Source organism: Aptenodytes patagonicus, chromosome 3 (genome assembly GCF_965638725.1).
Source record: "Aptenodytes patagonicus chromosome 3, bAptPat1.pri.cur, whole genome shotgun sequence".
Taxonomy (NCBI): Eukaryota; Metazoa; Chordata; class Aves; order Sphenisciformes; family Spheniscidae; genus Aptenodytes; species Aptenodytes patagonicus.
The window spans coordinates 109,602,467-109,629,504 of record NC_134951.1 but is presented as its reverse complement, the minus strand read 5'-3'; the positions used below and the strand labels follow the sequence as shown (position 1 = coordinate 109,629,504).

At 38.2% G+C, this 27,038-nt stretch overlaps 1 protein-coding gene across 9 annotated transcripts in view; it reads right to left on the bottom strand.

Moving 5' to 3' along the window:
* MARK1 (microtubule affinity regulating kinase 1) overlaps positions 1-27,038 on the bottom strand; it is a 64,379-nt gene that overhangs the window by 20,961 nt on the left and 16,380 nt on the right. For 6 of the 9 annotated variants that reach the window (XM_076334602.1, XM_076334607.1, XM_076334604.1 and 3 more), the window contains exons 2-9: positions 17,649-17,852; positions 16,919-16,972; positions 9,079-9,127; positions 7,878-7,943; positions 6,788-6,858; positions 5,746-5,802; positions 1,681-1,917; positions 1,472-1,591 (exon numbers count right to left, since the gene is read on the bottom strand). In XM_076334602.1, coding sequence (XP_076190717.1) covers positions 1,472-1,591; positions 1,681-1,917; positions 5,746-5,802; positions 6,788-6,858; positions 7,878-7,943; positions 9,079-9,127; positions 16,919-16,972; positions 17,649-17,852 — 858 coding nt within the window. Of the gene's footprint in view, positions 1-1,471; positions 1,592-1,680; positions 1,918-5,745; positions 5,803-6,787; positions 6,859-7,877; positions 7,944-8,507; positions 8,586-9,078; positions 9,128-16,918; positions 16,973-17,125; positions 17,190-17,467; positions 17,529-17,648; positions 17,853-27,038 lie in introns of those variants that run through there. The other 3 variants (XM_076334610.1, XM_076334609.1, XM_076334611.1) reach the window with 3 other exon arrangements.

Below are 27,038 nucleotides of genomic sequence, written 5' to 3'. Positions count from 1 at the left end.
AATTAGATCTGAAGAGAAACTGCTGAAAATCCAGAGGAAAGTTCAATAAAAGGAAAATATGTTTTCCTAAAACTTAAACACGACACAGGAAAAAAGCGATCTTTCACCATCTTTGAGTGACTATGCTCTTATCACTATGTCCTCTAGACAGTAATAAATACAACATAATTAATGAATATCGAATATCAGGAAAGTAGAAGCCACCATTCACTATTCTCTTCAGCACAGATTTTATTCAAGTTAAAACTATTTATAACAAGTCACAAACCAGCATGAGCTTGAAATAAGTTGCATGCAGACAGAGCTCAGTAAATGCATGCTTCCTTGGCACAGGTAGCATCCACGCCAGGAAGCATAAGTCATGCCACTACAAATAAAAAGCTGCTTAAATGGGATTTATTCTCTGGAACACTATTTACTGCTGCACAAGTATGCATAGAAAGATGAAACAAAGGTCACTGGTGATTAACTCATGCAAATACTATTTTAAAACCATTCTATTTATCTTCTGCTCTACTTTCATCTCTATGGTAAGTAGATGTTATTTTAAAAAGTCTCCCTTTGTTAAAGAATTCACAGAACAGAGCAGCATTTAGAGTGAACTCTACACAAAATACTTGCTAAATAACAGCTCCAGAGTTATCCAGCAAGTACATGCCAATACAGCAAACTTGAACAAAACAGCCCCTTAAAAACACTGAACCTTTTAGACACCTTACAAATTATGCACAGATATTCTCTGCATCCCATGAAGAGAAAAACTAATTTACTAACAAAAAAAAAAAATCATAACTCAGTAGAAATCCTCAAAACATTTTAGCTGAGGGACACAGCAGATATTATTATATATGTTAATTTTCCAGCTATTCAGAAACAAAGATACCAGAAGGGGGAAAAGAAAGGACTGAACAGAAATAACGAGCAATTACTAGCTTATCATTCAAAGAGTCCTTAGTGTTTATCTGTATTATGGCACTAAAACAAACAAAAACCCCACGTAGTTTTCTAACACAGTTATTCTTCTTGTATCTTTCCTTTGTAAGAAGTCATGCTGGAAATGGTAAGTTAAGTAAAAAGGCTTACAGTACTGCCTGCTGCTGTTTTTGTGTTTCTGAAAAACTCCAAGCAGAAGATATTTACAGTCTTGTCCTGCTTTCCATACATTTTGAACTAGCTCCATTATCTGACCAAAACAAGTGGGAGCAGTTTGCACTTTGAAATACTCTTGAACAATAGTCTTTAGTCAGCTACAATTAAGGTTAGACTTTCATTCATTAACACTTTCTATTTTCAAGCTCCACTGTTTCTGGGACATTTCCTATTTCTTTTTTTTTTTTTTTTAACAAGACTTTTGGGCCCTTAAAACAGGAAGAAAGTACCTATCGTGAAAAATAAAGAAGTCTTAAGCAATTATTGCATTTTAGTCTTTCTTAATCTGAAACCCCTTTTTTTCCAAGATGAAATTACTTACTTCCAAGCTGCCTCGTTTTATTGGATTCAGTACTAGTAGCTTCTTAAGTAGATTTTCACAGTCTGTGGACATATAGAACGGAATGCGGTACTTCCCCCTCAGTACTCGCTCCCTCAGTTCCTTTAAAATAAAGTTTTAGAAGGTGAGCCTACTAATGACATAGAAGATTTAAAGAGAGTAAAAGCCAAGCTTTCATATTGTAACTGTACCTTTAGATTCTGACCATCAAATGGCAATGATCCGCTTACTAGTGTGTACAAAATCACACCAAGGCTCCACACATCCACTTCAGGACCATCATATTTCTTTCCTTGGAAAAGTTCAGGAGCAGCATAAGGCGGGCTTCCACAAAACGTGTCCAGTTTATTACCGACTGTAAATTCGTTACTAAAACCAAAGTCTGCAATTTTAATGTTCATGTCTGCATCAAGTAGAAGGTTTTCTGCCTAAGAGAAAAATAAAAGAGGAAAAGGACAATTTACCTATCAGAGTAAGATCAATATATTACAGTGTATGATTTATCAATAAATGCAAAAATGTTTCTTTTTCTAAAACGGCTCACCATCTGTATCTTTCTTGCAGAACAAAAGAAACTAAACCCCCTGAATACATTACAAAGATTGAAAATCGACTATGTTTACTCAGGAAAATGTAACTGTTAAAAGTAGCTAAACAGACTTGAAAGTCAGCTAGTGAATCAACTATCAAGATTTTCTTTTCTGGAAGAAATAGGTTAGTTCAGCTGTAGACTGAAGTATCCAGATATCTCAGAATAGCAGTTTCAGCTTTTGACAGGTTCATGCCAACTTCTGATGCCAAGGAGCATAAATCTAATCCCAGACATCATCTACCATTTTGGTGGGGTAAATGTTAGAAGGGATTTAAGACTTTAAAAGAAGATCTCATCTGCTTGCAAGATGAAATACTTCAAGCCACGTGCTGTATCTTAGCATTCTGTACCAAAAAATTCTCTCCCCTTTATTATTAGCGTTTGCTTTAGCAATAACACCACCAAAGTGTTTAACACTGAAGTATTACATTGTGCATGAAAAAATGCATGTAGTATACATCTAAGAATATTAACGCCTGTGCAGCAATCATCATGTGAATGCAATGCATCACATAGACATAGATGCGAGTATTCAGGAACCTGGAGAGTCAGTAAACAGTATCTTATACTTAGTATCACAGGTAGGGCAGAAGATTAAAAGAGCAAGGTTAGAGAAATACTAATACATTACTGGAAAAAAAATAAAGTGCATTTCTCAAAATGCAAGGATGCTGTGCAAGGACTGCAGCAGAGCTGGGCAATATTTACTCATCTAACTGGGTCCCAGCTCCCGATCTGCGTATCAGCAACACAGGAGCAGCACTGAGCAGTGCAGGAATCCTTCTTTTTCAACAGGAGGACAGACATTAGCCAGAGCAGAGGATTCACCTAACTGCCAAACATCAGTTTTATAGCAAACACAGACATCTCTCATCGGATGCTGCGCTCAGAATTGAGCCCGGAAAATAAAAAAGGTCTTAGTTTAGGATCAGAGAAGCAGCAATCAATCTGTTAGTTACTTTGATTAAAAGGGTAAACATGATTTTGTTTGGGTCGGTTTGTCTGTTGGTCTTGTTTTATTTTTAATAATTTCACTTGCACTCAATGAACAGAACAGGGGACAATTAACTATCAGTCTATCAAGCCAATAGCTGCGCAACAGAATTTAGCCTTTACAAGGAGTAAAATACAGCCCATTTTTACAAACTAACTATCCTGGAAAATATTTTATTTTCCCAATTCGTGACCTGTAATCTCAGCTGGTTCCAGCTGATGTGCCTGCAGACAGACTCACAGAGATATTTTCCAGATCTGACAGCCTTCTACATTACTGCACAAAGACTTCATTTTCCTTGTGGTGAAAACATTACTGTCAGTGCAGCTGCTCTGTGATTACAATAGTCCTCCTAGTTCAACAGTACTCTGCTACCCAAGTACCCCACACTTTTAGGTTCCTTACTTCAAACAAAACCACCAAAAAAACCCTTTTTAATATGCCAAATAGAGAGACTATGCTCTTGTTGGTTACGTGTTCAGAGAGGAAAGTATTAACAGTCACTGAAAAGGTAAGATAAGTTTTGTGCATCACAGGATGAGCAAAGTTGGAATTGGTTATAGGTGTGTATATATTATACGCGAGCTGTTTATAATCACAGAAAATTAAAAGGCGATAGTGTAAGTACCCGCGGGCCTTGCACTCCCTCCTCTTCTGCCAGAATAGCCTGGACAAACTTGCACATTTTCTTACACGTCTTCCTAGTTTAGTCTGAAGTAACTTACATTTGATGGAGTTTACCCTTTCTGTTATTAAAGCCACAAAGGCTTATCAAAAATCTCTGAAGCGGTGCTAGACCTCTGCCTTGCAGTGCTAACAATGTCAATTGGTCAGCGTGCCGATACCATGGAGAAAGTCAACAGAAGCAGATGTGAATGCAGACACAACTTTAAAGTTGCTTCTTCCTTCTCTGCAGCTCCATGAGAAGAGTTTTAAGTGAGACAGAGATGACACGTAACGTTTGGAAAGAAGAGACAAAGTGAGAACACCTCCTCAAAGCCATACGTTTAGCCCTTTTTTCTTTGGGGAATGTATTTTTCATTGGCTAGGCTGACTGGTTCTTGATCACACCTAACACTGAACTTTTCAAATGAGTCTAGCATAACTTCATCCAAGAGAAGACAGAGAGAGAAAAGCAAACAAAGAAATTATTTTGCAGCCTGCCTGCCTGACAAACAGGAAGGAGACCAGCAGCAGAGTACTTGTGACAGATGGTAAAAGGGATCCCGCACAAATGCTGCAAAGCAGTTTTGGATAGTCCTGTGGGCAATGCAGTGAGCTGTATGCGTGCTATGGAACTAAGAAATGAATGAGGGGTGGAGACTGTAACGGGCTCTGGGAGAAACAGTGAGATGCAGGATGCTAAATAACTGCAGGGGTTAATGCAGTAAGGCTCAATAATATAGCTGGGCTGAGCAAACCAGTGCCAGATAAGCATGAGGAGATGGCTGTCTCCCTACTCCCAGCCAAGTATAGGGCCGAGAAAACTAGTGAAAGCAGCTTGTCCATCAAGCCAAGGTCCCTAGGTGCAGCCTTCTGGAAAGCTCAACAACAGTGGCTGCAGTAAGCTCCAGGGAGCTTGACAAAACATTCACGGGCTCCAAACCACCATGCAAGACGGGGAGGGATTTTTCTTTTTAATCAAGATTTCAGTGAGATCCAGCCCTTTCCTTCCTTGCATTTTGACTTCAGAGTGCTGGCCAGGCACCTCCATCATCAGATAACAATGGTCCTCGGGCAGGGAAGACTCAGCAGAAAAGGATGTATTATCCAGCACCATATGCACATGCAGGAGCTGGCAGATCGACAGGTATTAGGGAACAGATTTCTAAGTAAGAGGTTGAGAGCATGCTGCAGTGTATTATGAGAAAGTTAAGACAAAAGATACTGGTGAAAAAAAAACCTAGGAATTATTCAACCTCAGCTTTTCCCAAGTATTTAGATACATTAGTAAAAAAGAACCTACACCAGTGTTTTCTTTGTAAACGTAAAGACATCAAAGCAAGAGCACAAGCCAGCTTTTAAGCAGGTGAAGATCCAAGTCGCATGATCTAAACTTGGCACAAGGACAACTTCAGACTGAAGGCTTAGGTTGCACCTGCAATTGCTGAACTCTTTAACACGGTCGGGTATGTTTATACAGATAGATTATTAGAAAGCATCAAAAAACCGAAGTTCAACTAATTTCTGTTTACCTTTGATTTATTTTTCTGCCTGAATTAAACACGAGAGTATAAACCAGAAGTTCAAATGGATTAAAAACCTAACGTATTTCTTATGAATCACTAAGAAAAGACCGTTTTATATATCTTGCAGTATATTTTAACTGAAAATATTCTAATTAAGTAGTGCTGACTGGTATCATTGAACTTCTGCAGCTTCAATGTGTACATATCTGCATGCCAGCAGGTATAATTCTTTGGAGACCATGCCTTTTTCTTAAAGCCAGAACTGGAATAAAAGTAACACATGTTCTATTCTTGTCTCTCCCCTGTTCCAACAGGCAAGCTACATTATTTTTGTGTTTCAGAAAACTGAGAATAAAATACAAGTGATAGTTCCCCTCATTCACATGTTTGAGGCATTCAGAGACAGTGGCAAGGAGAAGTATATAGAACGAAATTAAGTCTATACTGTCAGCCAGCAAAATGAAAAATAATAACAGCCTACCTTAAGATCACGATGAACTATGCATTTCTGATGACAGTACTGCACAGCAGATACAATCTGAAACACCAAGATGATCAGTGAAATATTTTATTTCAGTCTTATTATTACTAAGTTTTCATATACAATTTAGTAATTTTGGCTCCTGATATGATTCAGTAGAATGTAAGAAATTAATAAACAAAGCTTTCGTTTTAGAAAATATTCATGTAAGTTTCATTAAAGCTCAAATACTAAAAAGTCCCTAAAAGCAGCTCATCTTCTTAAGAAAAGTTTAATACATACTCCTCAAGGTAACAGGAGAAACATCTATTTTAAATGCAGATCACTCAATAGCAATAACTATAAAGGAAACTATTCCACCCCCCATCCCAATAGCTGGATGTATCATCTCAGATTTTATCTTCTGAAATATTTGCAGCATATCTCTGCAATTCATCCCTAACAATAGTTAATTCAACATTTTCATATACATTTTTTACATACGTGTAACAAAAAACAAGTCTGAAATAGCAAGTTAAAAGCAGTTTCTTTTCATGTTAATTATATACTTTAATTCTGAAAAATACCAAATTTTGTTTATCTAATTAAAGCTTTTCACAAAATAATCATTAAAACAGGGTAAGAAAAAGATTAAGATGAGAAAGTTTGTAAGAAGAATATAAAAACCTGTTACAGAATACCCTTCATACAAAACAATGTGACATGACACAGCAATACATGCCATCATATCGACATCTCCAGATAGAAAATCTGTTAAATTCTAAAATATTCAGAAAAGGATTAAAACGTCAAGTGAGTCACAATAAAAAATGTGACTCTTAGGAACATCCACTAAAAACGAATGTAAAACAGTCTTACTATTTTTAGATAATACGTAGGAAGCAGATATTTTTCTCTTCAGGGATTTTTTCCACTCCAGCTTTAATAAACATTATCACAACAACGAATTTTTTTTTAAAGTAAAAGAAGTATGCTCACACTCATGTCTATCTGAAAACACCATAAACAGAAACAAAAGAAAGAGTGAATGTTAATTTCATACCTGCCTGAATTTTGCACGAGCCTCTTTCTCTTTCATTCTTCCATGTGCAACTAGGTAGTCAAACACTTCTCCTGGCCATGACAAGGACAAAACATCAGTCCTATTGCCCAGGTTTTATTTTTTTGACTGTCATGCACAATCAAATCATGCTTGAAAACACCCCCCCACCCCCCACCCTTCTTGAAGGGAAAGGAAATAGAAGCAGCCAGGAAAAATTCCTTTTTACTGTTTGCATTGGATTTCACTTTTCAGACATGTAATAGTCAAGAAATATAAAAGTGAAACCCTTCATAGTAAGGCTTCTTCAATTTTTAAAATAAATCTATTTTAAAAACACTGTGAAACAAAAAAAAGATTGACTTTAATCATGAAAAACATTCACAATGCATATAAGACACACTGGGAAACAAGCGCCTAATTTCTTATGTACCAGATTTGTCTTGCATGTCTCTAGCAGCTTCACTTAACAGTATCTGTATTACTTCTGTTTTTTCCGTCTTGTTCTCTTTCTAATAAAGCTGCTCAAATGCCTTTCAGATCCTCATCTTTGCACTGTCTGACAAGCAGCCTTTCCTAGCTGGTCACTAGCCCTGTGCTGGATTCCCTTCCCACATTCAAACATTTCTCATTCAAATGCTAAGCAGCTTCTCAAGCAGGCACCCACTATCCCTCATGCTCTTTATGATCCTGCTGGTCCCCTTTCCCGCGTTCCTTCTTCTCATCCTCTGGACCTGCCTCTCCAAGTGCTTTGGCACACATTTTCAAGATAAAATGAGGCACCAGTGCTTGCCTAAATATAGCAGATAAATACTGAGTCAAGCTTTTGCCAGAATCTGCACCAGACTATCTCCTGATATTCCAGCAGAAACCTCAGAATGGTAACTACCCTTAAGCACAAATCTAATAGGTTCTTTTACAGAATGTGATGCAAGCAAGAAAGTCTGCCCTGGGAGGTATGCTAGGACTGTTAGGAAGGCCAGATTGGAATAACCCATTAACCATAAAATCCTTAAATTGTTCCTAGGCATGCAGCCGGCACGGCTTTCTGTATTTCAGTTTATCCTTAAAGCAGAATTAAGAATCCACTTACCCCCACTGGCATATTCCATTACCAAATACAATGTCTTTTCAGTTTCAATAACTTCAAATAATTTTACTGCAAGAAAAATGAATAAGAGAGAGAGATTGCAGCAGGGAGCAAAAGCACAGCACAAACAAAAAATTACACTCGTGAAGTGAGTATAATTTGTGGACAGTGATAACAGTAAGCCATACAAAAACTTTATATCCTTTAGGTTAGCATTCTTTTAAAGGTAAAAAAGCAAAATTAATTTCTAAGTCATGTTTGATAATAAAGCATATTAATTCATGATTTTCTCAGAAGTTTATGCACACTGTACAAACGAGTTCATGCTGAAATTAGTGTTTAAATTGACACAGATGTCTAAGATCATACAAACCTTCCCTATTTCGGTAGTAAACTGCTCCCAGTTACAAATCTGAGATTCTGACCAACTAAAAACCGAGCGGACACCAGAAACGTTAAGTCTGGAAGACTTTCCTCAGATTGTAATAGTAACCACTCATTTAAAACAAATGCACCGCCACCCCCAAGAAAACAAAAAACAGCAGAAGCTAAGAATGCTGGAAAAGCAACAAACAATTCAAGGGATGAGAAGGGAGTGCCTAGCATGTAACAACTTGTACGCCTCGTCCATACCTTGTATGCAACAAGCCCTCTGGCCAATTCAGGACCATTAACTGTCTCTGGAACAAGACTGTCCAGCCCTCCTCAGCCAGAAGAATTGTCATCACAAAGTAGGGCCCTAAAGCTGCGGGGTAGGTGAAAGAACTAAAGCAGAAAGGGAAAATTACATACTTTGTAACTCTAATTTTCTGGAAATATCCGTCAGCGGGAGTCCTTCCTAGACTGAACTAATAGAGTTTGCTACCTTCACCTAAGAAACTCATGCTTTTTGGCCTCAAGAGTAACTTCAATGGACAGAGGGGAGTTGGGGCCCTCAACAAACCAGAGTGCTCAGCATCTCCTACTTTGTGTTAAGGCTTTCCTGGACTGAGCAGTTTATCTCCTCAGAGCAAAATTCTTGTTTCAAGCAGAGTCAATAAAGGAGGTGAGACAATGAAGCATTTACTGAATGCTCACTGTCCTATTATCTCAAAAAAGTTTAACAAACAAAAGCATAGCTGTAAAGTACATTCAAATAAAGCCAAAGAAAGTAAAATGTAAACAGTATAATAAAAAAAAGTTTGCAGAAATGCAGGGCTCCTACCAATATTGGGATGATTCAGTATCTTCATTATTCGTACTTCTCGAAACAACTGTCAAGGAAGCAAGACAATTTTCTTAAAGTGTGATTATTAGGGAAAAGTTATTCAAGATACGCAATTTTAGATGGCAAAAAGGAACAGCATAAGCCACAGAAAATATCATTAGCATAAAATATAGATAAATATAGTGCGGTGAACGCCAGAAAACATAATCTACATCTTATACATTATATAACAATAACCTCTACCAGCTACATATCAAAAACAGACTAAATTTTTAAGCTTTATACAAAGAGACACAGATAAGTTTTATAGCCCTTTCTGGAGTTTCACATTGACCAAAACCAACACATTATTCACACAGGATTTTTATTTCTTTGCTCTGACTCCTTTGGTGACTGGCAAGATCAGCTAACTACCCTGAATACATATATAACTGTAGGTGCAAATACAAGGTGTAGCACTACAACAAAGTCGAACACACAAACACTAAAATGCAATTAGATACCAGGAATCCTGACGTCCCCCAGTCCTGCCGTTCCACAGAGGTGAAGCGGGCGAATTCACTTTTCTCACAAATACCAAATCTTACACTGGGTCACAAACAGCGATGTCCCGCCCTCCCCCCGGCAAATCCTGAAGGTTTATGATTGATGGAAGTCTGGTTTATGATCCTGAGTCACATAATTACAAACAATTGGACAAACTTATAGCCCTAAGTATATACACTTCAGACAATGGTGGTTTTACTTTACTTTTTTTTTTTTAAACCAGAAACAAGAGGTCTTCACTTTTAAATTTCTAGCATTCATGGGTTTATTGATTAAATAAGAGGTGGAGCAAGACTAACCTAGGGGCTCAAAGGGAAGAAGGCAAACGAAAGGAAACCAAAATGACTACATAGTTCTGTCACTCTATACTTGAGGCTGTCAATAGTGGTAAGTTTGCACTGTTTTACTTCAAGTGAACAGCATATCCCCACTGTCAAACCTATTTACTGTGCTGCGCGCTCTTTAGTCCCGTATTGGACTGAAGTAGGATGCTGAAATGAAGGAAGAAAAGCTCACTGGCTTCAGCGTAATGCTTAGCCATTTTGGAAACATCTTAGCACTACAGTCCTCCTTGTAGAGGAACGTGGCTCAACGCAGAAGTGCATTGTTGCTGTTTTGCTTGTCTGATGTCTCAGAGGACATCTCTCCCTCCATTTTCAAAATTAGTCCCATTTGTTCAGATGCTACCTTTGCAAAAGGGTACAATGATGCAAGCCAGAGACCGAACACCTCCTCAAACAGTAGCACTTCAGTTTCTATTTTATGACGGCTGAAGCTACAAGTTAAGAGAAATTAAAATTCTTTTGCTTAAACACCACTGATGTTATTTTACTCCATTTGTGCAACTTAGTCATAACATTTCTAAAATTCTGCATTTATTCTACAGGTTAAGACTATAGAACAACATCTTTTTGAAATTTAGCTTTTGATCAAGTAATATTATTGCAGTTCTGTATTTACATTATTTAAGTATTTCAAGCTAGTTACTACCCACTTGCCTTATATTTGACATTAAAACAATTTCAGAAGAAAGCAAAGACTATAAAAGCATTTCTCTGAGAAAACATGAACAGTATGATGCAGTTTGCTTGTGTTCAAAATGTAACACATGGGTATGTAATACTATGCACTAGAATTAACTTCAGCAAATATTCTTGTTTCCTCATAAAGCCACTTATTCCCATGAAAAAACTATCACACTAGGCTGTTCTTTGTGCATTTTTTTGTTTTTCTAAGTATTTGAATTTGTTCACAAGAAAAAGTTTCTCAGCTAAATCAATATCAATTGGTCAGAAGCTAACAAATCTAAATCAATAGATGGTACAGCTTCAGAAGAGCTTCTAAGCAGGTATGTGGAAAACTGCAATTCCTGCCCAAAGACTGGAAAGGTATTTCATAACTTAACAGTATTAATGCTGATATAAAAGTTACAGCAATGAACGCATGTCTTCATCAGCAGGATTAAAATATTAGACTTTATAAATAAAATAATTTCAAATCTAGAAAAAAGATCATTAAGAAACAATTTTACATGTAATGTGAAGCACACAGTAATTGCAAAAAAAAAAAGTGCATTATTCTATTCGATATTCTCACAGAATTTAGAAGTTTACTAATTGGTATAAGATTCAAATTGATTTCACAGTGACATGAAATTTTGTTCCACATAATATGTAATTTTTTTCTTCCACAAACAGCCTATCAGGAAACGGACATAAAAGTCTATTTTCCTCAAGACAGAACGTTACTGACCTCTAGCCTGATGCAGATACTTTGTTACATGAAAGAAACATTTACTTGCTCTGGTTCTGAATAGAAGACCTCACCAAGACCCGAAGTATGGGATTAGGTTTGTTTATTCCATACAAACACCAATAAAATTTTTTACAACATCTTGTATTATAGATCCTGTTGAATAGACATTTTTCAGAAAACTGAAGCATATGTTCTCATACAAAAGCAGGTACACAGCCCTGGTAGTCACCATGAGTATCTCAAGAGGAAGCAGTCAGTCTCAACCTTCTGAAAGGAAGCAGCTATTCTAAGGCAAATTCTAAATGAACTCGAAGTCACAAGGTGAATCTGGGTATTTTCTTGGTGGTTAGTGGCTCTGAGGTGGTCTTCTTGTTTGTTTGGGGATTTTGACTCAAAGGCATTTTTAATGTTGGTTGCAATGCGTTTGCATGCTTAGAGCAAGAACGGGGCAAGGCTGAAGCAGCTGAAGTTATCTTCAGTGATGCTCATCCACACAAATCATGTCAAGCATAAGCTGAATGGAAACTGGCTATTTTATTTTACAGACGGGATGGCATCAGCCTCCCTACAAACGTATGAGAGCAGGGAAAGAGAGAAGTCAGCAGAGTAAGAATTGAAAGAATAGTTGAAATCTTGGAATCTACCTGTAGGTACCTGCTGACTAAATGGCTTGCTCTGAGAAAAGATTAAAAAACCCTAAGTGGTTGTACTCCCTAAAAAACTCCTCTCCCAGCTGCCTGCCCATTACTGAAACTACAGCACACAAGGTTGCCTTCTTCACGGGGAGATGCCTGTTCCTCTGAGAGTTCATGTTTTGCAGTTGTTACCGGCTTCTGACAAGTTTCCAGCAGTTGTTTACCTGGAAACCGACATTTTCAGACCTTTTCTGAAGTAACTCAGGTATAGGCATCTTGCAAATTAGGCAGATGTAACTTACATATTCCATAATACTGCTATGTAACTGAAGTCAAGCAGCTTTGCTAAAGCTGCTTGGCGTGACAGATACCTTCCAACCTGGGAAGGCTGGAAGAAAGCAATTGTTTGAAAGGCTGAAAGAACTGAAATAATGGAACAGCACTGCGTAGAGACCACAAACACAGCCATGCTACACCTTGTGTAATTCCTAGCCCATATGGTCCAAGGGGATGTGCACGGGTTTTATTTGGCCCAGTATAAATGCACATTTATACAAATTAAGAAAATGCCAACGTTCACTCCTCCAATTTTCTCTAACGAGAGAAACAATCTAGAAAATCTCTGAACAATGGATAACACTTGAATTAAAAAAAAGTGTTAACAGTATTCAAGTATTAGGGTACATTATTTTACATTGTAACTCTGCATTCCGTGGAGCACTACTTTGGGATAAATATCCCCCCCCCCCCGCCCCTGAAGTATGCTGGTCATTAACACTCCTTATGCCAATACCTATGTATCCACAAATAGAGATATCTTTAAACAATAGCCACTATACCCCTCAATAACACCCAGGATACCTCTATACGCAAAGGAAGAGATGTATGAAAGCAACAAGACCATAGTTATTTCCTACAATGCCAAGTTTGTTAGTTTTATAGAAATCTGGACAGAACAGAGAGATTAGTTCTCTTTTTGCAACAAGGCAAGCTGCAGGATTATGTAACAATATTTTACTGATAAAAAATAGCGCGCTCAGAATTCACACACACCTCTATTTTCTTGAGCAGCAGTGTACTGCTCTCTCAGAAGGTGTAAGAGCTCCCTGACTTCTCTCCCCCCACCCCACCTTCTTAGGACCGCTCTTCACTGGTAGAATGCTACCATTCAAAAAAAGCTCTTGAACAAGCATCTCCTTGTTGCAAACGGGTTGTAGCCTCAATAGCTTCACTTGTAGTAGAGGACAGCCAGCACCATACTCAATTCGTAGAACTTGTACCGATGGAAAAGGCACAAGCTTGAAAATTCAATTCCTGCTTTTCCAGTTTCATTTTTCAGGGCACAGACTGAAGAAAGTACAAAGATCATCTGTCACACCATTGCTAACACTTCTACTTGCTGTCAGGTTGACATCTACGTTTAAGATTTACTATTTTAAGTCACTACAATCAAACTAAAAATCTTCAGTTAACCAAGGCTTTGGCTTGCTTTGAAAGATGTGCTTGAATGCTTCTCCAGTTTCTAAATCATTACTGAGAAGGGATGTTGCAAAAAAGCATAGCTTTCAATAGGTAACGTATTGACATTGTTCCAAATCTTCTACTTCTTTACTTCTGTTCTGCTTTTCTTAACAACAGAAAAAAACCTAAGTTTGAGGTGTTAGATATGTTTAAAGAATAAAAAGAAGCCCGCTGACCCCTAAAAAGGGAAAATCTGAAGTGCCACTTGCTAATCAAACCTATTAAGAAAAAAAGCACCTTCTGCTCCACTAGCAGTTGACAGAAGAGCAACAGAATGCCATTTCAGAAACATCCCTAGTGAAGCCAGTACAAGATGACACTTTCAATGTAGCAGACATGCAGAAAATAGAACAGCTATTTTGATATAAATTCTAGTTATGATGAAACCCAAATACTTACATTTGGTAACAAATTACAATCATGACAGTGGAAAAAGCTACGTCAGTACAATGTGTTACTATCAAGACAGCAAGTTCACAAAAAAGCCAGTTCTGTCTTCTGAACTGAGTAAGATGGGAACCGCATATTGAACAAACTGAGAACAAAATAAAAGGCAGTGCCCTTAATTCAACATTGTTTATCTGTTTAAAGAGGTAGAGGTCCTGAAGCAAAAAGTGTATTATAACTTAAGGCTATCACATTGCATGCACAAGGATGAAAAATTAAAAATTCACAAGGTCAGCTTACTTCTGTCATCTCTCCCGGTCTAAGTTAAAATAACTATGCCTGCAGAGTACCCTGTCCATTTTATATGGCATAAATAACATTGGAGAGTGGCAAAGAACAAACTAAACTCTTTCTCTGCTTTCATACCCGTGACTAACTACAGACCCAGCTTGTATGACACTTCCAGCAGCTGAAGTATGTGCTCAGATACTTCTGTTTACAAAACAGAACAGCGCATGAGAAGCTATGATGCCTCAATTCATTTTACCTAAATTAGGTCAGTAGCAAATACTAAAGCAAAACCTACTTGCACTTGGTATCCTTTATATTATACCGAGGGAACAAGGCAAGGCACGGGGTCATTCACAAGACCAAAGATCACTACATATTTGTCTTATTTGATTAATAATGTGTGTCAAAAGTGATTGAAGGCCTAAAAGTTTTGCTGATCTGCATACAATCTACCAGCTTCGAAGTTGTAGAGAGACTGTCCTCTCTACTACGCTAGTTTAGATGGGTTCAAACTCAGGAGTGCTATTTTTGTTGCAGAAACTTACTACAGTATTTCTCTACAAACATTCTGTTCCTATTAAAACAGTACTACTATCACCGCTTCCCTTTCCCAACGTTACCTCTTGAAGAAAAATTGACTACTTAACAGTACAGCCATACAGTACAATCCTGATGATAAAATTATAAAAATTCACATTACAGTCACACTATGTGGTACATAAAGAATCACGAGAGTTCAGTGCAGAAAGAAAAACAGATGACTGTGAAACATGGAGAGTTCATAGAACAAGATTTTTTTTTAAAATTTATTTACAGTACACAAATGGCATATCAAAATACTAACAAAAATAATTCTAAGCATGCTGATAAACTACCCTCCCACCCCATTTGCTTTAAAAAAACTACAGTTGCTTGAGTGACTGCAAAAAAGTGTGCTAAAGCTTACTTAAAAGCTTTCAGGGAATCAATATTCAGTTTCACTCAAAATGCTCAGAAAATTGTAGGAAGCTAAAGACTTTTAGAGCTTCAAAACAAAGACTTCCCCCCCCCCCCCCCGAAAATTACAATCAAGATATTAGAAGGAAAACTTTATACCAAATGATCACACTTTCCAGTGTAAACAGAAGATGCATGGGATAAATACTTCTAGAAGTTATCGAAGAATGGAATTGTGGTTAAATCACTAAATCTAACTTCAGTGTTTACTTCTGCTATAAACTGCTTCTAACTGTATCTAAAAATGTTTTTTTTGTTATCAGCTTCCCAGTCAAAAAAACAATTAAGAGCAGCAATGTCCTATTATATGAATATTTTGTGTACTACTTGTGCAGTGTGACAGCATCTTGTATAGGCTATAAAAATTTCATTTATGCTTACACTAATTTTTTTTAACCAGTTATTGAATATGTTTGTGTGAAATACAACTTATCTATCATTAAAGCAATTATCCCAGAAGTAATTTTCTCATGTTTAGTTTTCCAGAAAGTTTTAATGTTTTTTTTTTACCCTCTCATTGCTCAACAATGAGACAAACTTGCCTAGCTCTCCAAGCATAAATACCAAGCTAGGTAGGAAACAAGCTACGTGAGCAGCACAGGATTTCCCCAGTATGCTCTGTCAAAGCTCAAATATTAGCAAACAGATTTGCTTAATATAGGACTTAAGGATAGCAAAGCTTTTGCATGAACTCTGCACAGCAGGTTGAATTAGAAAAAAAAAATCCTGAAGAACCCATACTCAAACAAAAATACTACAGAAGAGAAATTAAAGCAAATAAATCAAAGAATTAAAAGAAATCAAAGAAAAAAAGAAATTAGAGCAAAGTTGTTTATAACTCCCCATAGCCGAAGTTACACAATAAAATAAATGTCACAGCAGCCAGAGATAAAAGAACAGCAATAAGCCCTAGCCTCTTTCTTTCATTCTACAGCTACAGACAGCAGCAGTCTAGTATTTGTAAACAAAAAATATCCCAAATTTTATAACAGGCAACCTCCAGCAGGACAATACAACATTTCTGTGCTTCAGCCAAAACTAAACATATGCATAGTTAAACAGTAAAAAACCCCAAACTAAACAAAAAAACCCCAGGGTTTTGTTAAAACACATCACAATGGTTATGAAGGACTTCTGAATTTCTATCTACAGGCACAAACAAACAAGAATGTTCTGATTACGTTCAGTCATTTTGTCAATTCTATACACAAAAAGTAATTGCCAAAGATCCCTTGAGTTTAACAAATACTTTATTAAAGTTGAAAGAATATAAAAACAAAGGTAAAAAAACCATTAAAGCCATAAAAGTTGGCGCTCTTGTAAGTCCACAAAACCCAATTACTACATTAAAGAAAAATCCAAGAAAAATACTATCCTTTACAGCATTACATCTTGATTTAGTATGTAGACAAACTACTTGTGTACCTAATTAGATGCAAATTTTATTGTCAGCAAGGGGTAAAGCTGGTGGAGGAAGGAAGAGCAAAGAAGCAATGCTTAGACTGGAACCACGTAGAGTAACTGCCCTCAGACAAATGGCACATGCACATTATAGCAAAGACAGCAGGATACCACTGTCTCCCAAGGTCATACATACACAAAGATATTTGTTTAGCAAGATAAAGGGACCAAATATTTTTGTCAAGTAAATAAAAGATCACAGTTCAACTGTTTATAGAATTTCAGGTGTTATGGTATATTCTTACCTTTTGCAGACTAGTAGGATTTAGCTGGGTTTTATCTATTATTTTCACGGCAACCTTGGGGGAAAAAACAACGAACCACGGATGATTAAACTCAGAAAAATATTTGAACAAAAATATATCGCATCTCTGTGAGCAAAAGCATAGATGTGCCTATAAGACATGCATATATGTCTGCTTTTATGCATTTCATGAAGCAAAATTTCTCACCTGTTAGGATCTACCAGCAGGAGCTCAGAACTTTGCCACCAGATGGTACCACCAAGGAACCAGTTTTATACTTCTGTCAGTGTTTGGACAGAACAGTGTTATCCTGTCCACTGCAAAACCAGGCCCTCCAAACACAAGATCTATCTATTCAATAGACTATCAATATCGATGAAATCTATCTATCAATAGATTTCTCTTCTGTTTTGGAAATGCTTGGGGATGAATGGACCCCCTCCCAGCCCCAAAATACCCCTTGATGAGCAACAAAATTTTTGATCTCTTCACCAAGAAGTTACATTTTACAAAAAGGGGTGAGTGGTTAGAGGGAGAAAACTCGGGCACCTCAGGTAATTTTTCTTATATCCTGAAACAGCCTCTTTGCATCTTCCTTTATGATGAGAAAAAATGCGCTTTTTCTATTCAGAAGAGAAAGGTAAAAGAATAGTAGAAATACTTATTATAAAGATAGCCAAAAAGAATATAAAACACAGACAGCAGGTTTGGTTTTTTTTTTAATGCTTACCTCTCTTCCAGTAAGAACATGCCTTGCCAGTTTCACTTTGGCAAAATTTCCTTTTCCTATTGTTTTCAGTAAGCGATAATTTCCAATGTGAGGATGCTCTTCATTGGTAGATGTAATGGAGTTTCTACATCGGGGGATGTTTTGTCTGCTACTTGACTTGATAGGCTGGACATGTGGGTCAGTATACCCATCCACAGAGGTATGCTGGAAGGCAGATAAAATAGTTGGGAATTTAGCTACTTGGATTTTAGACAGTTGCAGCAGAACAGACTAAAAGCATAAAAAGGTGTAGAGGGGAGTAATTAATTTACTTTTACATGTATAACTGATAACTTTGGATGGTAGCTTAAGCAAAAAATGCTGTCTTTGGGCAGAGTTTGATGCATGTCTCAAGAAAAAAGTCTGCAGAAGGATTTTACCAGCTCCAAAAGCAGAACTAGAGACACCTAGGCAGTAATCAACAAACAATTACAAACTTTTTTTTAATATGAAGCTATGCCAAACTACACACTACACCACTATATTGCAAATAAACTTGTCTAATCATAACCAAATTTAGTCTTTTAAAAATACACAGTAAAAAATATTTGTATTTTGGCATATTTGGAAACAAGGTTGCACTCTATTTTTTTTCTTAACTTTCTTCATCTCAAATAACATTATGAGAAAAAAATACTTTTTTCAAGTGAGCTTTGTTCCCCAAACCTGTTTGCATCTTTTTGTAAGTCATGTTCTCATTCAAGTAACGAACAATCTACAACTTTATTTAAAAAATAATAATCTATTCTTAAAAAGAAAACTCCATGATACCTCATAAATATATTTTAAATCTCAAAACGTCTGAAGAACTAAAAGGATGTTATTTTTAACGCATGCCAACACATCATCCCACACTAAATGTTAGTCACTGAAATCTGCAGTGCTTCTGTACTCTTTAACTTCCAAGTATATAAGGGGCAAGATACAGATGGGGCTTGGAAAGGTTCCAAGGAGAAACCAAAATAACAGAAGATGTCAAAGGGGTTGTTAAGCGTTTCAGCATTTCAAATGCTTTCTAACATTAGTGGCAGATGGGTACAAATGTTTAACAGGTAAAATTTAGCCTCTAATCTTTTAAGTTACAAATTTTAAGACAGGCAAATACTGTAGGTAGGAACAGTGTCTTCTCAGACCAGTTCTTAGATTTTGTAACAGAAAGGCATGTTTACTCCCAGCTCACTCTGTTCCTGCTAAGCCTTAAGCACCGACAAAACTCAAGACACCTTAATATTTTCCCCATTATTCACTGCTTCAATCAAAAAGTGGGTATCTCGGTATCTTTGTACAGAGCACCAACAGAGCCTGTTTCTTTACAGACCAAAGGTTTCTAGATCTTTGACCTTAAGCTGAAAGCAGAGTCAGAAGGCAGTGGGAGGTTTCACTGTTTCTCCCAGTACCCAACCAAACGTTGGTCTACGCTGATCTCACTTGTCATTCCTTATGCAAGTAATTATTTTCTTATACAAAACAGAATTTAAAGCAGTGCTTCCAACTTCAGTGTGCATTTATTACAGACTGAAGTCAATCCCCTCCTGCAAACACCCAGGCTTACTGATAGTCCCACTGAGCTGAGCGGAGTTATTTCAGGACATAAGCATTAGTAGAATTGGGAAAACTAGCAAACAGCTGCAACACAACCGGAAAAAACAAGGAGTATACCACAACCAGAATGTTCTTCCCAAATGTAGCACAACTCTGCTTACATCACCTCCCGTATTATTAATTATTCACTATGGCCAGGAGAACGGTCCTAAATATAATTTTCTGTTTGTCTTTTCATTAACTGAGTCTCTCTGCAAAATACTACTATACCCCCACTGCTAAACTGTTTTCCAAATTACTGCAGAACCAAGCAAGCCAGGCATGTTTAGATTCTGTATATCAGACAAATTAATTCAACCAAGAAATAACACACTAGCAATAGTATTTATCCTTTAGAAGCACATAATGAAAATACTTTCTGTGGACTTGGAAAGAGAGGATCAGGACAGCTCTAGGCAGAGGCTTTGAAACGTTCTTTCAACGTCAGACACTAGGCCTACATACGGTAAACCAGAACCCAAATAAAAGTCTCACCTAAGAAAACACTCCGCAAGATCAGTATTTGTATGGTGCCAATAATGAATATTATAGCCGTACCTAGAACCCCAGCCAGAGCTACAGCACTATGCTATACAAGCAAGCTTTAGAAGTCTTTGAGCCTATTTATGCACACAATTAGATCTTCACTACTTGAAATACAATGCCTACCAGAAGCATTAGCAACCCTAATATCAATTGCCAATTCCATATGCTTCATAGGATTAGCCTACTTCCAGTAGGTACTTGAAGGGATCTTTCAGATAAGCAGTTGGATAGGCAAGCAAAACCAATGCCATAGGCAAAGTGAAAGACGGCTTCACAGGACAGATCATTTAATGCAGATTTAACAGGGAAATCAGTTATTTAATCATAATGACAATATAACGCAGAACCAAATCTGAAGAGGGGGAAAAAAAAAGTAGCAAGGTTCATGGTTGTGACGATTCTGGATTTTGGTCTTTTTGTGACAGAAAAACTAAGCCCCTCTGGACAGTTTCTTAATTATTCCCTCTTAGATTATCTTCAGAGTCAACCCTTCTCCCCAGCTATGCCCAAGGATGACAGAAAACATGCATAAAGAAGGTCAAGTTTCTTAGTTTGTGAGCCACATATATAATTTCTGAATTTGAACAGCACTGAATGAAATTCATATTATTCTTCTTAAGTCTTGCAGTAGGCCTCTTTTGCACATAAACAGCTTGCTATTGTTAGACGGTACAGAGGAATTTAAACTAGAAACTCATCAACTTCTAGAAATCAGCATTCAACAAAACTGAAACATAACAAGGTTAAGATGTTGGGGGGGGGGGGGGGGATATCAAGCTAGGTCAAATAACGGTATTTCAGAAAGCATTTCCAAACAATGCTAAAGCTGAATTCCACGGAAGCATGCAATATCCACACTGTCTAGAAAGACAGGCTATGTAGTTTTAAGATCTTTCTGGTCCATTACAATATGTTCATTCATTATGCATCAGCTACTATATGGCTATTTAAAAATGCCATTTCAGAAGAACAATCTCTAAATTCTGAGAAATTTTTCAGGGTGCTGGAAACAAGGGGGCTGTAAAACCCAACACTGTCCTTGAAGTTCACTGCCATCTAAAAACAATTCCAGCTAACAACCTGCATTTCCTACACAGGATTTTAATTAGGGATTCTGATATTTCTCTAGATACCTTGATAATATATCTTAATATATATATAATGTAGCGAGAAATACTACCTTACTAGTACATCATAAACATGACTCCCTGTATGTTCCATTTATGTCAGTGTTAAATAAAATGTCTAGAAGTCAAACACAAAATTAGATGTTTCTTAAAATAAAATGCAATTTTAAACAAAAAAGATGCAGCAGTAACAAAAGTTTAGAACTGAAACAGTGTATTAGAGCAGCCATTTAGGTATTTCACACATTAGTCAAGTCTTTCAAAAAAAAGAAAAAAGAAAAACAAAACCAAGGAAAAAACCATGCAAAACAAAACCCACCACCTTTTCAGAAATCTCAAAAAAAGTAATTCTAGCATTCAATTTTAGATTGCAACTGAGAGCTCAATTAACACTTATTACTCCTAACTAGGTTTGCTTCTGACACATTCCATTAGAATTATTACAGAAAGTCAATGGCACTAAAATCGTAAGAGCGTTAACCTGACACATTGCTTCCCCAAGACTCAAAGCTATCGTTTTCCTTGTTTACCCATGGCAGCTTTGCAAAAGCAAGATCGACACGATGCCCAGACACATTATCTGTGAGAAAGTGCAGAAGAACTAACCCCACCAAGTAGATACAAAGTGTGTGCTCCACCACTTTACTTATTCAGCATCCTTTAGCCACTTAGCTAGCCACTGGAGTAGTATTCTCACGGCTTACACACCGTAATTAAACTTACATCATCACATATATTAACTGCTCTTACAGCGTAGTCTTAAAAAGTCCCCAAAACTATTCCGGCCACCAAACCACAGTCTCTCAATCAAACACCACTGAAGGCCTCTATAGTCCTTCCAAGTAACGGGGTAACTTCCACACATTGACCTGCCTACAAATACACCTCACTCGATTAAGCAAATGTCTTAGTCCTGAATTTTCCCCTTCTTGAATTACTGCAAGGCAAATTCCTTGGTACAGTCAGCCCATGGAAGCAAAGTATGCACATGTGGTGCTAGAAAGGCATATCATCACATTTCCTCCCTCAATATTATCTCCTGTTCTGAACTTAAGTTTCTTGCAGCCAATTTTTATATTCATAACTCCAAACATTTTCAAGCATGTGCCATACACATGAGCATTTGCAACAGATGTCATATTTTGCAAGGTTATCAAAATAGCTAGCCCAGACAGAGGGAGTCTGAAAGGTTTAGAAGGCCAACTTCTAAACGGCTCTGATCTGCAACAGCTTTGATTCACAATACAGGGGAAGGAAAGGGGAAAAAGATGAAAAATAATGTCCTGGATGTCCAGCTGCTTGTGTGTTTTAACTGCTTGCTGTCCATAACTATTCCTTTAGGACCTATGAGCTGCTAGCAAATGACCTCAAGCAAGTCTCTTTCTTTTGCTGAAGTAACAAACAAACCAAACTAGAAGAGCCCAATGTTTTGAAAGATCTTGGTAAACCTCCATGTAGAAACTAACAGAGATGTTCAGATCAGCTTCTTCTACATCACATATCAAGAGTACCCAGCGGTCCAGGTTTACAGGTATGAAGCATGGTGCAACTCTGAACTGCACGGGATGATAGTACCTGATCCATCAGCTAGTGCCAGAAGAAGGGGATTCATTCCTCTTACAGGTAAACCTCACATCTGCACAAAACCACACCTTACTTTTGCCTCATGTACCCGTCACATCACACTACAATTACTAAAGCATCTCTGATCTCAATCAAAGCATTAATATAGCACTATCTACTCTAATTTTTCATAGCTCTCAGACATGTAAGGGTGCTTTGGAGGGGACAATTAAAAAGACTGAATGTGTGCGTATGCACACAATTCTTTTCATAATTTCTCAACAGCAATTAAATGCATACTAGATTGGGAGCGCATGATAGAAACTTTGTTATTAAAAAAAACAAAGCCCAAAGCAGTAAACCTGCTCCACTGAAACAGGATAATATGCAGGACTCAGCTCAGAAAAACCCAAAGGACAAACAAACAAAAAACCACAGTGAGGGAAAAAGTATATATAGATTTTAAAATCAGATACCAAGGTCAATACATGGCAGAGACAGGACAGAATCAGACAAAATTGTGAAAAGTTTGTCTTTAACTTGTACCATACCCTGAGCCTGCTCACTCAGGCTTTCCAGAAGTGCACAAAGAAAATAATCAAACACATGCATGTGCATCTTTCTGTTTATATCAGATTTACATAATATGTAGGAATTCCAGGCATGAACTTTTGAAAGAGCTTGAAGCTATCAGCAATAAGAAACAATGATTTTGAATAAAGCTGGCCTCAGTCAAGCATATGGAAACATTTCGTTAACTGATGCTGTAACTCTGAACAGCATTTTATATAAAACTTTTTTTAAAAAATCCAAACTATAAGCATGGAGTTCAATATATAGTATCAAGTGAGATACTAAACAAAATAACTTCCCCTTACTCTTTTTTTTTAAATCTCTTTTCTTCCCAATTGTAATATTCTATATTTCAAAAAACCAACTTCAAAGCTAATAGCAAAACATTTCTATTGCAAGGTGAAGTACAATTCCTTAATGTTATTACACAATAAAGATTCCTTTCCAAAAGCATACATATATATGCTGGTGATAGGTAAACTTATGCTGAGCATCGAGTAAATCTTACCCTCTGCTTGTTACTACGGTATCTAAGGCCCTTAGAAGTTTTGGTGGTTTTTTTTGTTTTGTTTTGTTTGGGTTTGTTTGTTTGTTAAGTGCTCAACATAGCTTTGTGAGACATATCAGAAATAAGTTTGCCAACTTCGAGACAGAATTGTTTTTCTAATCACAAACTACACAGGATGCAATGTTTACAACCCCATACTTGAAGCCATCTAGGACAGAAAACAGCGCACCATCTACTAGTGCAGCGCCATACACAGCTAACCGGTGGGTTTCCAAAGTTCATACACAAGGTTCTTCAGAATACTTGTAATTTTCATATGGTGACACTACCCTGTCATAAATCCTGTCCATGCTATAGTAAGCTTGCTCCCAGGGTTTTTTTTGTTTGTTTGTTTTTTTTAAACACAACAGTAATGTCATATGGAAGGGTGGAGTTCATCATCACATGGAATCACAGATACTTTTTATTTAAAGGATAAAAAAAAAAAAAAAAAAAAAAATGCACCAGTCTTCCCGAGAAGTCAGTCAAAACATTTCAGAAAAACAAATACCTTCATAGCATTAAATCAGATCTTGTAACCCAAACTCAGCTAACATGCTTCCTCCTTTCCCTGGGCCTGAAGCCCTCGGCCCGGCCAGGCGTGCAGGTGCAGAACAGGACCTTCCTGCCTTTGTTCCATTTCACTCAGAATTGGCACAGTTATTTCAACCTGGCACTTTCCTTCCTGACTCATCCCAAACACACAAACAAGATTTTCCAGGGCTAATTCAGGACAGTCGGCCCATATCATCTCCATTAATTGCTACGACAAACCTGAACCCTCCCTGTAGCCCTAGTGAAAATTGAGACAAGCCAGCTAAAAGCTACTGCAGTAAACCACAGATGGAACCAACGGGAGGAAAAAAAAAAATTTTTCCTAAAATCCTGTTATGTTTACTCACTTTCATTTGCCATTTAGTATAGTACTAGAAGCTACAGTCAGCCCTACCAAGCAAAAGAGTAAAATATTTCCTATCTTGTCAAAACAAAAGGGTTAAGATCCCTCACCCATGAAACCTAACATGAACCCGTGTTTTTGAAGAAAAGGACATATGGGAGGGGGAAAGAAGGAGAAAGACTATTCCTCCTGCAGCCTCCTGGACACATTTAAACACTGCCCTTCACACAAAGAGAGTTCTTTCAACGTTTCTTGCCAGCCATTGCTCTTTCCTCAGGAGGTGATCAGTTTAACCTCCCCAACCTCTTCTGACTTATTTAATGAGATCTTCAAACCCGCCAGCACAGAGCTCCCAGCAAGCATTCCCAGCTCACCCAAAACATCTTGCCAGCACCCGTAGATGCAGGCAGCTACAGGGCACTGCTGCTGAATGCCACGGCACTCACAGTTTGCTCAAAACTCCTCAGTAAAACAAAAAGAAAACAAAATGCTAATGTTGATTGTTAATTGAACCAACCAGACGAGAACAGGAACACACCCAGAAAGGAAAACTTCTGGCAAAGGAAACTGGCAGGAGTTTTTATTGCACTTATAAATGATGCAGCCAGGTAATTTTTCAACTGGCCTGAAGAAAGTGTTTTGATTGTCCAGAGCTTAATGATGGTGATGATAGGGTTGAGTGTTTATGGGTAAGAATCAGGGGGAAGGCCAACAAGGCAGATACCATGGTGGGAGTCTGTTATAGACCACCCAACCAGGATGAAGAGGCAGATGAAATATTCTATAAGCAGCTGGGAGAAGTATCAATTGCTAGCCCTCGTTCTCGTGGTGGACTTCAACTTACCAGATGTCTGCTGGAAATACAATACAGCAGAGAGGAAACAGTCTAGGAGGTTCCTGGAGTGTGTGGAAGATAACTCCCTGACACAGCTGGTGAGTGAGCCAGCTAAGGAAGGCGCCCCAGTAGACCTGTTGTTTGTGAACAGAGAAGGACTTCTGGGTGATGTGATGGTTGGAGGCTGTCTTGGGCATAGCAATCACAAAATCATAGTTTTCAATTCTTGGAGAAGTAAGGAGGGGGGTGAGCAGAACTGCTACCTTGGACTTCCAGAGGGAAGACTCTGGTCTGTTTAGGAGACTGGTTGTCAGAGTCCCTTGGGAGGTAGTCCTGAAGGGCAAAGGAGTCCAGGAAGACTAGACATTCTTCAGGAAGGAAATCTTAAAGGCACAGGAGCAGGCTGTCCCCATGTGCCAAAAGATGAGCCGGTGGGGAAGAAGATCGGCCTGGCTGAACAGAGAGCTTTGGCTCGAACTCAGGAAAAAAAGGAGTTTATGACCTTTGGAAGAAGGTGCAGGAAACTCAGGAGGACTACAAAGATGTGAGGTTATGCAGGGAGAAAATTAGAAGGGCCAAAGCCCAACTAGCTACTGCTGTAAAAGACAATGAAAAATGTTTCTACAAATACATAGCAACAAAAGGAGGGCTAAGGAAAATCTCCATCCTTTATTGGATGCGGGGGGGAACATAGTGACAAAGGATGAGGAAAAGGCTGAGGTACTTAATGCCTTCCTTGCCTCAGTCTTTAACAGTGAGACCAGTCATTCTAAGGGTACCCAGCCCTTACAGCTGGAAGACAGGGACGGGGAGCAGAATGAACCCCCCATAATCCAAGGGGAAATGGTTAGTAACCTGCTACACCACTTAGACACACACAAGTCTATAGGGCCGGATGGGATCCACCCAAGGGTACTGAGGGAGCTGGTAGAAGTGCTCACCAAGCCACTTTCAATCATTTATCAGCAGTCCTGGCTAATGGGGGAGGTCCCAGTTGACTGGAAGTTAGCAAATGCAACGCCCCCCGGAAGGAGGATCTGGGGAACTACAGGCCTGTCAGTCTGACCTCGGTGCCAGGGAAGGTTATAGAGCAGATCATCTTGAGTGCCACCACATGGCACGTACAGGACAACCAGGTGATCAGGCCCAGTCAGCATGGGTTTATGAAAGGCAGGTCCTGCTTGACTAACCTGATCTCCTTCTATGACCAGGTGACCCGCTTAGCGGATGAGGGAAAGACTATGGATGTTGTCTACCTAGACTTTAGTAAAGCCTTTGACATATTTTCCCACAGCATTCTCCTGGAGAAACTGGCTGCTCGTGGCCTGGATGGGTGTACTCTTCACTGGGTAAAAAACTGGTTGGATGGCCAGACCCAAAGAGTTGTGGTGAATGGAGTTAAACCCAGTTGGTGGCCAGTCACGAGCGGTGTTCCCCAGGGCTCAGTACTGGGGCCAGTTCTGTTTAATATCTTTATCAGTGATCTGGATGAGGGGATCGAGTGCACCCTCAGTAAGTTTGCAGACGACACCAAGTTGGGCGGGAGTGTTGATCTGCTCAAGGGTAGGAAGGCTGTACAGAGGGATCTGGACAGCCTGGATCGGTGGGCCAAGGCCAACTATGAGATTCAACAAGGCCAAGTGCCAGGTCCTGCACTTGGGTCACAACAACCCCATGCAAT